Source organism: Berghia stephanieae, chromosome 2 (genome assembly GCF_034508935.2).
Source record: "Berghia stephanieae isolate SIO BIC M18660-M18661 chromosome 2, UCSD_Bste_1.3, whole genome shotgun sequence".
In the NCBI taxonomy this organism is placed as follows: Eukaryota; Metazoa; Mollusca; class Gastropoda; order Nudibranchia; family Aeolidiidae; genus Berghia; species Berghia stephanieae.
Window position 1 is genome coordinate 29,714,598 of NC_088361.1, and position 12,500 is coordinate 29,727,097.

The following is a 12,500-nucleotide window of genomic DNA, read 5'->3' on the forward strand; positions in this document are numbered from 1 at the left end:
CTAGTAGTAGTAGTACAACTACTACTACTACTACTACTACTACTACTACTACTACTACTTTTACTACTGCTACTTCATTTACTTATTATTATTATTATTATTATTATTATTATTATTATTATTATTATTATTATTATTATTATTATTATTATTATTATTATTATTATTATTATTATTATTCAACTCATCCTCCTCCCTCTACTCATCCTTCTCTTCCTCCTCCTCAGCCATTGGATTATATTTCAATTCACAGAAAGCAGTTGCAATAACCCGAGAAATGAATACCCGGGTCCTGGACGGATGTGTGTTTGTGTTTTATACGTCGTGTGGAAGTGTATCTCTGTTTGTATGGAGTGTGTGATTGTGTGCTTTGTTTTGTGTGTGTGTGTGTGTGTGTGAGTGTGCGTGTATGGGTGTGTGTGTATGTTTGTGTGTGTGTTTGTGTATTTGAGCACACGGAAAAGACGCATGTTTACATTTACCCAATTCTCTCTTCCTTTTCTTTTCTTTTCTTTTCTTTTGTTTGTTTGTCAGTTTCGTCAGAGATCTCAAGTGCCTCGACATACATATCTACGCACAATACGATCATATTATAATTACTATAGCTGACATTGTATCATCATAAAACTGAGTGGTATAATCATTTTCGGTTTCATTTGATACTAGTTGGATACCATTTTATTTAGATAATAAATGGTATAGAAACCGTTTTATACCTGTTTATGCATAATAAGGATTTTCTTTCGCGGTATTTTTTCTTGTGAAAGGAGATTAGTGTGTAATTTCGTACATATGAAGATTGATATGCTTTGATTTTTGTGTGTTTTTGTGTTTTATGGGAGTGACAAGCATATGACTAACTGTGAAGTTATGAATTGTGTCATTTTTCATAAGGCCAACAGGAAACTTCTCCTCCTCCTCCTCCTCCTCCTCCTCGTCCTTAAAAAAAAATAATTCAGCTTTCATATAGCGCAATATCCACTAAACGTGCTCAAATCGCTTTACAAAGGGTTCACGACCAACAGCAACACGAAACATACATAACGAGACATGACGCCTCATACGCGATATAACATTTTTTTTCCCGACAGAGACGACGCTGTTAACGGCCAGGTCCTCATTTTACACCTGAGTACGGTGAGAATGATAATAATAATAATAAGCATATTTATATAGCGCCTTTCGTCGAAACCTCAAAGCGCTTAATGTGAGCAAAGGGCCTTTTCCAAACTATGCACCGACGAGGCTCGAGCCCAGGACCTTCCGATCCGAAAGCGAGTGTCATACCACAAATCTCAATTTTCTTGTACTAATACTGTATTTCATGTAACTTAAAATGAAATTCAAAGAGTTGTTTTTAACCACGGGACGAAATGCGACAAAGGTTACAGATTTTAGTTGAAAAGAAAAGGAAGAATACAATGAAAGTACGCTTCAGTTTAATCACAATTTATTGTTGTTTCCTCCGGACAGAACTTCAGCATGCAGTCCTTTTATTTTCGTTACGGCCAAGCTTCTCACACTTTTTAGGGCTACTGCTATGTACTAACATAGCACTTATTTTTTTCTCCAATCGTTACCAGAAGAAATTTACTTTATATGTGACCCATCGGGTTGAATCAGATGCAAACAAGTGATTTTAAGTTAAAACGACTAGAAATGAGAGGTTCAATTTTTACTTTAAAATTTATACACTGGCTCCAGTATTTTTTTTTTAAAACGCCGCCATTGTCTTGAATTGCTTTTTTTTTTTTTTTTTTTTTTTTAAATACATTCCATTTTAGAATTGAAATCAGCACGAGTTACCAAATACCCATTTTAGACGATGAGTCACATATATCGATGGTTTTTAAGATGACCGCAAACTTGTGAAAAAGTCTTAAACCATAGACTCAGATATTTACTTTTTCAAAGTTGTTTCACACAATATGACAAAATAGTTTCATTATATTATGATGTATTAGGTTAAAAGTTTTGTAACCAAAATTGTAACAAAACCAAAGCAAAACAATATAAAACAGTATAAAACAACGTGATTATGAGGTTGTATATATTTTTTTTTCACTCCAAATTGATATTGTAAAGTGCCCAGAGCTTGTCTTTTACACGAGAATGAGCGCTGTATAAATGTGTATTATTATTATATTATTATTATTGTACACCAAATTAGCTTAGAAAATGTCAAGTGATTTTAACCCAATTAACTGCGTACTCTGGAAATCACGTATAATTTAAAAATTTGGCCATAAAACTTGTCCTCAAATATTAATCGATTTAAATGAGCCTCATATTGGCAAAAACTCTCAGTTGCTAAGATGAGGGTCATTTAAATCGACCGAAGGACGAGTTTTTTGGCTAAATTTTTACTGCGTATTTTTCCAGAGTACGGCAGTTAACTGGTTAAAGGACTAGCGTCAAATAGAATACCGAATGCAACGATGCCTCTTAAGATCCGCACTCCGCCTGTCTCCGACCAAATAGTTATGAAATATAAAGCTTTTTTTATATAATTATTTTTGACCAACTCAGTTACTGCAATATTGGGCACCACTTTTGGCCCGACATCAACACTGCCACCACACTACGAATGCCACTTTTACATTGCTGTTTTGGATTCGTAAATTAGTCCATTAAATAAGAATTTTTAATTTTTTAAATAATTCAACAAATCTCTCTCTCTCTCTCTCTCTCTCTCTCTCTCTCTCTCTCTCTCTCTCTCTCTCTCTCTCTCTCTCTCTCTCTCTCTTTCTCTCTTCATCTCTATCTCTATGTATCTACCTCTTCTCTTCTCTTCTCTCTATCTCTCTTTCTCTCTCTCTCTCTCTCTCTCTCTCTCTCTCTCTCTCTGTCTCTCTCTCTGTCTCTCTCTCTCTCTCTCTCTCTCTCTCTCCATCTCTCTCTCTCCCCCTTTCCCTCTCTGTCACACAAACACATACATACATACACACACGCCACACATACTCACACGCCACACATACTATCCATCCATCCACACACACACACACACACACACACACACACACACACACATACATATCAAAATTGTTTATTTCAGGAAATATACATGATAATGTAACAAGGGTAACCTATTCATTGACATAATACCATTTTCTAAAATAGTGTACAATGTATAGAGCTGGATTATTAATTTGATCAGTGAAGTTTCAGACTATGCCACAGAATGTCCCAGAGGTAATAATGATATTAATGTTGACGACCGTGATAATGATGGTGACGATGATGAAGATGATGATGATGATGACGAGGGTGTTGATGACGATGGTGATAATGACCATGATAATACCGATGTCGACGAGGTGAGGACGATGATGACAATAACAGTGGTGGCTATGGCGGTGATGGAGTCGAAGACGATGACAGTAACAACGGTAGCAATGATATTAATAATAATAATAACAACAACAATAATAATAATAATAACAATAATATTAATTATTATCACTATCACTATCATAATGATAATAATAATAATAATAATAATAATAATAATAATAATAATAATAATAATAATAATAATAATAATATTGATAATGGTGACGGTGGTGATGATAACAACAATGCTAATAATTACGTATAATAGATAATAATAATAATAATAATAAAAATAATAATAATAATAATATAATAATAAAAAAATAATAATAATAATAATAATATAATAATAATAATAATAATAATAATAATAATAATAAATAATAAAATAAATATTAAATAAATAATACAGTAATGAAAATTAAATCGATTTTTACAATAAATATACAAATTGATATATTTGGAATATTTTCATACATACATACATACATACATACATACATACATACATACATACATACATACATACATACATACATACATACATACATACATACATACATGCATATAGATAGTATGCGCTTGGCTAAGAAGCTCATAACATTGCCATCCGGAAGTATAACGGACCAACACACAAAACTGTATCCATGAACGTTTATAGTCAGGTTAACAGTTCAGTGAGCATTACTTATAAACGCGGATGGTAAAAAAACAATAACAAAGACCTTAGTGACGTCATCTTCGAACTATCTATACACATACATAGTATATGAAATGAATAAATAAGTGAATCCGTGAATACATGAGTAAATTACTGAATAGATAAATAAATAATACATAAATACAAAAACCCAGTGATGATTTTGGGCCTTCCAAATTTAAGCTTTTATTTTTCTTTTTTTCTTATTTTCGGGTTGTGAAATATTATCAATATTTCATTGCGCTTCGTAATCGCGATCTTTCTTTCTTTTTTTGTGATTTATTATCTTGTACTTGACACGTTAAATGCTGTTAAGCACTTGTGACTCTCAAGAATGTCATCGACTTGCTCATGATGAGTTGAAAAAAAAAAAAAAAACTTGTTAAAAAACTGTTTTACCAGCGTCACATAATGTGATTAGTAGCTTTCCTCTCTTTCGGCCATCATCATCAGTACTGACTTGTATCAGGAAAGTGTTGGTATACATATCCGTGACGGTACAGACACACATCCGTGGTGACATGATGCTCTTTTGATAGACACACATTTATATTGAGTTGATATTATGTTCATACAGGCGCACAAAAATCTGGTTTGAGTTGATATTTTGTTGATTCAGATACATATCCGTGTTGTTGATAACTGTTGAGTTGATAGTCCGTTGATACAGACACATATCCGTGTTGTCTTGATATTCTGTTGATACAGACATACATCCATGTTGAGTTGATATTTTGTTGGTACAGACATACATCCGTGTTGAATTGTTATTCTGTTGATACAGACACATCCGTGTTAAGTTAATAGTCGGTTGATATAGACAAATCCGTGTTGAGTTGATATTCTGTTGATACAGACACATCCGTGTTAATTTGATAGTCTGTTGATACAGACACACATCTTTATTGGGTTGATGTTCTGATGATACAAACACACCCTTGTTGAGTTAATACTCTGTTGATACAGGCGCACATCATGGTTGAAGCGACTCTCTTTTGACACAGACAAACTTATTACTCTGTTGATATAGGCATTCATTTGTGTGATGCTCTCCTGATAAAGACACACACCACATCTGTGTTGATAAAAACACACTTAGTTGATACATTGTTTGTACACAGAATTTATATTATAGGTGCTGTAAGATTGTGTATTGAATGTTATTCTTTCTGTTAAACATGCCTTTGGCGTTGTAACACACAATAGTCACAATTGTGTACCGGCATTGTCTCTTGTATAATTATCCCCATGACAATTCAATCAATCTTAAACGGAGGTTTAAAATGGTGACTGTTTATACAAAAAGTCGATGGCGTATTCTCTTTTTCCTCTATGAATCTCATTAAACATTTTGTGTCACAGCAGTTACACCTCGTGTCGATACAGACATAATATTTTACCAATGCAGACACAGTGCCGACATTCTGTGTAAAGAAAAACACATTTCGTACCACTTTAGACATACTTTTACCAGTGCATACCATGGACATAAAGGAAAGGACTCTAAACAAAGTGGGCGCGGTCCTCTTTTCGTTTGTTAAAATACGATGACTTCCGCCATGAGCAGAATCATTTCCTTATTAATAGATTACTGGGTCTAAATCTCAAGTGTTTACCTTTAATACCTCTTAATTCTCTATAGAATACTCTCGGAAGTCTTTGCGATTTTTGCAATCATAAGAGTTGCTCTGATATAAATCTTCTTCTGAATGATAATAGTTAACTTTAGGCTTATAAAATTCACACTACATTTCATGTCGTCAGTGCATTACATACACACTTCAAAATGCAGATTACATGGATTGCTACATGAAGATGCGAGGATTAGCCGAAAGTCACAGATTACATAAAATCTATTAAGCAGTTTCTTTATTAACTCCCGATAAAAAGATGATGGTATTTGAATAAGTATGTCTTAATTTAATTACATCATTGGCACTGAAGTTGTTTGCAAACTTTTATTCGGACTTTCAATCTCTCTCTCTCTCTCTCTCTCTCTCTCTCTCTCTCTCTCTCTCTCTCTCTCTCTCTCTCTCTCTCTCTCTCTCTCTCTCTCTCTCTCTCTCTCTCGCTCGCTCAAGCACATACACACACAACACACACACACACACACACACATAAACCTTACTCATACATACAATCATACTCACACATCGGATAGGTAATCACTAATGCATATTATTGTTTGATTCATAATGGGAATCTTCCTCGAGTGATTGTGTTTGTATGTATGTGTGTGTGTGTGTGTATGTGTGTGTGTGTGAGAGAAAGAGAGAGGCAGGGAGGGGGGGGGGGGAGTAGGTGTGAGTGCCTTACACTGACAAGCTTTTGGGTCTCTTTCAAAGAGACCCAAACGGGATACATCTTACCAAACTTAAGACTTCCAAAAGAAACCATAGAAATGTGTGGAATACCAATACAGCGCACAGCTGTTATCTACATCTCTGAATTCTGCATATCATGCTTTCTAGTGCATTCCCTACAATATCAAAGGAACTGTTTTACGATTATGATTTGTTTTATTATTCGTTTTTCCTCTTCCGTGTCCCAAGCAGCTATTTTAAATTTTCCTTTCTTTTTTTTTTTTTTTTTCTTTTTTTTTAGAAAATTAAGAAGAGATAAGCAATTGACAGCATTGCTTGGGATAATAGTTGACAATGATTGGACTGTATTTAGAGCTGAATGAGATAATGTGTAAAAACCTAATTTATTTTTGCTTCCTTTTTTTTTTCTCTCCAACAATTCACATTTAAATTATAATCTTATATTTCTAGTTAAATGTTCTCGTGAAATACATCTTGTCTTTGTTAAAAATAGACACCAGCTTTTTGGGTGATGACAAATCAATGCCAGGTGTATGTCCTTTTGCGTTGATTATAATGATGGATAAAACAGTGATAGTGATAGGAATAAATCAGTAAAGTATGCAGAGATAATTGAGTTTAATGGAAAATAGATACAATCAATGAGGTGAAAAATAAAAATAAACAAAAATACAAGAAAGGAACACTGTCATGATGGAGGTGATGAGACGGAAATGTTTTTCCAAATCAAAATCGCTAAGAAACAGTTTTCGTCGTATCAGTAAAAAAGGTGGAGCATCCAAAGAGAAGAAGCCAGAGAAGATCTCCAAGCCCAAGAGACTGGAAGCCTATGTTGCCGTTGCAGAGTACACAGTCCAAGCCCCTGGAGAACTTGCTTTACAGCCAGGAATGAGAGTAGAGGTCCTGGAGAAGAATGATATTGGTTGGTATAATATGTAATACCTTGTCCCAAAACGGTATTATGTCAGAGTGAATCGAACCCCTGAATGTCAATTTAGAATTGAAATGATAAGTAAAACAAACTTAAAGTCATTTGCAATGTAAGAATTTGCATTTATTCTCTGTCATAACAAATGAAATAGAAATCAATCCAGTGTCGTGTGTGTTGCTATAAATTCAATTTTCCACATCTTGTTCAGTCCGACATAATACTGTTTTGAGGCAGTGGGTCACATGTTCTTTCTTGTGAGTTGATTTTTATAATATGGAAAAAGAAAGTAAATATCATTTCATGTTTAAATGGATGGATGAATATAAAAATAATTCCATCAGAGCCACAAAGCCCATAAAGTGGAGATAATCCCTGTTTTGTCATGTTGAACAAGCAGCAACAATACTTACCACCCTTTGGTTGAGATGCAAAGTATTTTTCACCAGGTCTAGCAGACCAATCTGTGACTGGTACCCACCCCCTACCCTTTTTTTTCTGTGAGTTGAATACTCTTTCAACAGAATTATTTGGAACAACCCCCATCATTGACAAAACTGCCTGCAAATTGCTAAGATGCTATTTGTTATCCACCTTTGAGCGAAAAAAAAAAAGAAAAGAGAACGAAGGAAAAAAAAAAAAAAAAAGAAGTATTGCAACCAAGTCTTTATTAATTGTTGTTTTTGTCATTGATTAAAGGTAAAATATGTACTTTAGAGGTAAATACCTGGGGGGGGGGGGGGGGGGAGGACAGAAATGTTTGGCTCAAATATTTAATAATACTCAGTATAAATGATTTTTTCGCTTTTACCCTTAAAACATGTCTTTTTTGCTTCAGGAAAAATTATAATGAGAACTTTTTCTCTTGATAGGTTGGTGGTTTGTCAACTCTGAGGATGAGCAGGGTTGGGTGCCAAGCACTTATCTAGAACCGGAAGAAGGCACATACCTGTCACAAGTGCCCAGGGCCTTACCTGGTGAAGGTAGGTGTTGTCAGTAGAGATGGGACAGCCAATGTACACTTTAGTAAATGAAAGGCATGTTCAAGGCTCTCATTCTTTTGTTTTTATTAAACTCATAAAAATTGATATGAACATTAGTGAACAATTCTACAGAAACTTCATGTTTGTTTGGCTATATGGTCTTGTGGTATGACACTCGTCTTCGGACTGGAAGGTCCAGGGTTCGAGTTCCACTCTGAGCAGTGCAAAGTTGAGTCCTTCGAAAAGGCTCTGTACTCACATTTTCTCACTGTACTCAAATGCAAAGTGAGTACCTGGCTGTTAAAAGTCTTCTGTCTATCAAAAAAAATATTTGTAATACCGCCTTCATGTCCCGCGTTAAGTGTTAAGCGAGCATTGTTGTTGGTTAGGGATTCCTTTTAAAGTGCTTTGAGGACGTTTAGTGGATATTACAATATATAAATGCTTTGGTTTTTAGATACACTTAACTATCCCCCAGCAGGCTATAAGGAACCAAATTTCCATTTCATTCATTCCAAGTCTCCTCTCCTTCTGATTTCCACCCAAAATCCTGTTATTGTCACCAAATTTTACATATTCCTCCATTTCATTAGAAATTTGTAATGGTTTTGATGTGACTTTTAGTAACACCAATGGAGACAAGAAACTTTTGTAATTTTTCATTAGTTTATTCAATCATCCATTTGCTGTGTTCAGTTTTCTTTGATAACACACTTTACCAGTTTTACAAAGAGAGCAGTAACACCCACAGTGAAACACAGGCCCACATCTGTCATTGCTCACTTGGTGAAAACGCTAAGACCTTCAGTTATAACATGTTAAGGCATGGTAAAAGGTTCGAGTAAACACATTGCAATTGCAGATGAGTAAAACAAGGGGCAAATATTTGTCATAACATAAAGGTTAGAGTAAAATTATGACTCAAGGCTCAGTCACAAACGAAAGGTCACCCTCTGTGTCCTCAGGCAAAAACCAACCACTAGACTCACAATCATCTCAAATAGAGATAGCTCTGATCCTGTATTCTGGACGTTAGGGAAGAGGAATTATGATAATTTCTTAGACAATATAATGGAAGTAATTATGATTTTAAAGAAACTATTGTCTCCGTATTGATAGGTTAAATCGTGCTTTACAAAGGTGATTATTATATGTACTTGCCAAGAGTTGTTTATATATGGCCATTAAAAGGTATTGACTCTTCTTTTCAATTCTCAGAGGAAATGTTTGTGTGTATTGAGGATTTCGAAGCATCCAGTCAAGATGAGGTCAGTCTAGAGAAAGGTGTGGCTGTGTCAGTTATTCAGAAAAATATGGACGGCTGGTGGTTGGTCAGGTAGGTGGAAAAAAAGCTTTTTGTTTTTGACAATTTAATGTAAATGTTCCTTTCAAACAGTTGAACACTTATAGAGCAGGCACTGGTAGAAGATGATGAAAATTGTAAAAGTTGTGTATAGTGCAGTGTCATGTCAAAGGTGTAGAAATATGCAATGAAAAAATAATTCCTAAAAGATCAGCTGATCTATAGTAGTTAAGGCCAAGAGTAGCAATTGCTTGTTACCATGTGGATTAGACATTTATCATCACAAGTTATTTTTTACCAGATTTAACGTAGACCATTTCTTTTATATATGGGTCTCCCGGTCAATTTATACCCAACTGATTTGGCCCCTAATTTTGTTTTTACTTTACAAAAATGATTTTCTACCTTAAGCATCATGACTGCTGTCTTTATAGCAGATAATTAATGATTATCTTTTATTAATATTTTTATTCCATCATATACATTAAAATTAACATTTGTTTTGTTGCATTTTAAGATCAAGAATAAATGCAATGTTTTATATAACCTATGAAATAGAGTGAGTAGGTAATGCCACTCTGTAGACCTTTTGTCTTCTCAGTGCAGACTTTAAATATTGTAACATCGTCTAAATTGTTTCTGTTAGTTTTATTAGCTGAGGAAGATTTTGACCCTGGAAGAGTACCAAATTATAAACTTTGTTTTCTTTGAGCTGTTAAAAACTGTTATGTTAATTTTTTTTGTTTGTTTGTTTTTTTTTTTTGGTATAAAACTGGAATTTGTAATCAAGTTCGTTAATCATTTTCAGATACCAGGGGAAAGAAGCATTTGCCCCTGGCACATACTTGAAGAAAGCGACAAATGCGACCCGCATGTCCATGATGGAGAAGTCACGACTGAGTGGTGTGCAGATTGTCAGTAGTTTACAAGATGTCAGCACTTTGTTGAACGCTGACAAAAAAGTAATTCCAGTAATAATTAAACCAAAAGCTTTAGATATCTTGATTTACTTTTTTGTTCTGGCACTTTTATAGCTTTGGGATTCATTTACGTCTTAATCAAAGAAAATAGCATATGTGAAATACCTTACCCAAGGCACAGTGCCAAAGACAAGAGCAATTAATGCCACCCATCGTATCAATATTTCTGTTCAATAATAGTTGAATATGCCATAAGATAAGATACAGTTCTGATTGGCTGTCGTCATAGTAATGGGGAATAATGGAATCATAAACATGTTGCATCTATGAGTAGCTAAACATTTTGTCACTTTTTGAAGAATTCTTGAAAGGTTTAAATAGTTACAGCAAAAAAGTATAATATAAAGACGCCAGGCCATATCCTACTGCTCTTTGCCTGAATCGTTTTAGATGGACTAATAGGGTTAGCTCACTATATTATTGACTCTATGACAGGACAGACAACCTTTTCTTGATGATTGTACGAAACCATTATTTGGGTCAGTGCTTTGTAGTATTTTTCTCAGGCATAATAGCAAACAATCTATTTCGTTCTCTATAAAGGTCCTTTTTATGATTACATCGTTCTTTTTTCACCAATTTGATTTGAAGGATAAAGGCAAGCCAGAATTATCATTGCCAGATAAATATGAGAAGACAACAGTGCCATCTGCCCTCATCAAGACCAGGTCATTGGAAAGAGGAGGAAGTCTGAAACCGCCACCCAGACAAAACTCTGTAAAGGTAAAAAGATATGGAAATTTTTTTGCATAAAGGTGTCACTTAGGGTTAGGCTAAATTGTTATAATCTTATTGCTAGAATACTGTCTTTGTGTCTCAAATTATTAAAATAACTTTTATCAAATAGTGTTTTCCTTAACTACACCTAGAGTATATCATATATACTCTGACAATAGCACTGATCTAATAGTCATGGATAGTAAATGTATGTTGTTTGGAACCAACTTCTCACTCACCTCTTACCTATTATCTCCATTGGAAAAGTAGACCAGCAAAAACCAATCCTTCTCATGATATCCTTCTCATGATTGTTTGTTCATTTAGTAATCCTCCCAGAATAAAATAAGACATTAGAATAAAAAATAATTCTCTTTTACATCCCAAGGGGAAATTATCTTTAGGGTGTGTTACAAAAAAAAAACAACAACAACAAAAAGACACAAAAACAGATAACTCAGGCATCAGACACGTTAATACCATTGTCCTTGTTGTTTTTAAGAAGGATTCAAACCCAAAAATTACCTTGTGACTTATTTTCTTATCTCTTTAAGCAGTTATATTCATTTTTAGTTCAAAACTATTTTCCTTTCTTGTTTATTTTAGAAAATTGAAATGCCAGTTTTGTCCGTCAAATCCCCAATCTACATGACCATTGCTGATTTTACTGACACAGTAGGTGATGGCGTCAGTTTCAAAGAGGGACAGAAAGTTTTGGTGAGGCAGAACATTATTTTTTTGCTTGTTTTTATTTTATATATTTCTTTTATTCTTTTGAAGAATAAAAAATAAAACTTTTACAGTGCAAACTCTCCATAACAACATTGTCAGACCCGAAAAAAAATGTAGTTATAGAGACTTGCCATTATAGTGGAGCAACCAACAACTGGTGAGAGGGGGTAAAGTACCTAAAATGTAACAGCAGGGGGGCTGCGATGTGTGACCATTGAAATCATATGACAAGACAAACTGACAAATTATAGATATCAGATCTCACCCGGTTATTGGTGATTGTGGAAAAGCTGTTACGGGGAATCCCATACTTGACAGCATTGTCCGTTGTCGTCATCATCATCTTGTCAACTTCCATGAGAATACGCAACTTTACATCAATGGTCAGTGCTTTTCTCTTCAACTTGGTATGAGTAGGAGTAGGCATTGTGAGGAGAGGCTAGGACGATGAGCATGCATTGAAAACAAAAACGACAAGTTAGACTTTCTGTATCCGGTTC

General features: G+C 34.5%; 1 protein-coding gene across 4 annotated transcripts in view; it reads left to right on the forward strand.

The window, feature by feature from the left end:
* The window catches only part of LOC144964671 (uncharacterized), a 39,173-nt gene that overhangs the window by 19,293 nt on the left and 7,380 nt on the right, over positions 1-12,500 (forward strand). For all 4 annotated transcript variants that reach the window (XM_078899174.1, XM_078899176.1, XM_078899175.1 and 1 more), the window contains 6 exons: positions 7,119-7,279; positions 8,158-8,268; positions 9,487-9,604; positions 10,380-10,533; positions 11,143-11,274; positions 11,875-11,985. In XM_078899174.1, the coding sequence (XP_078755300.1) occupies positions 7,119-7,279; positions 8,158-8,268; positions 9,487-9,604; positions 10,380-10,533; positions 11,143-11,274; positions 11,875-11,985 (787 nt within the window). The remainder of the gene's footprint in view (positions 1-7,118; positions 7,280-8,157; positions 8,269-9,486; positions 9,605-10,379; positions 10,534-11,142; positions 11,275-11,874; positions 11,986-12,500) is intronic.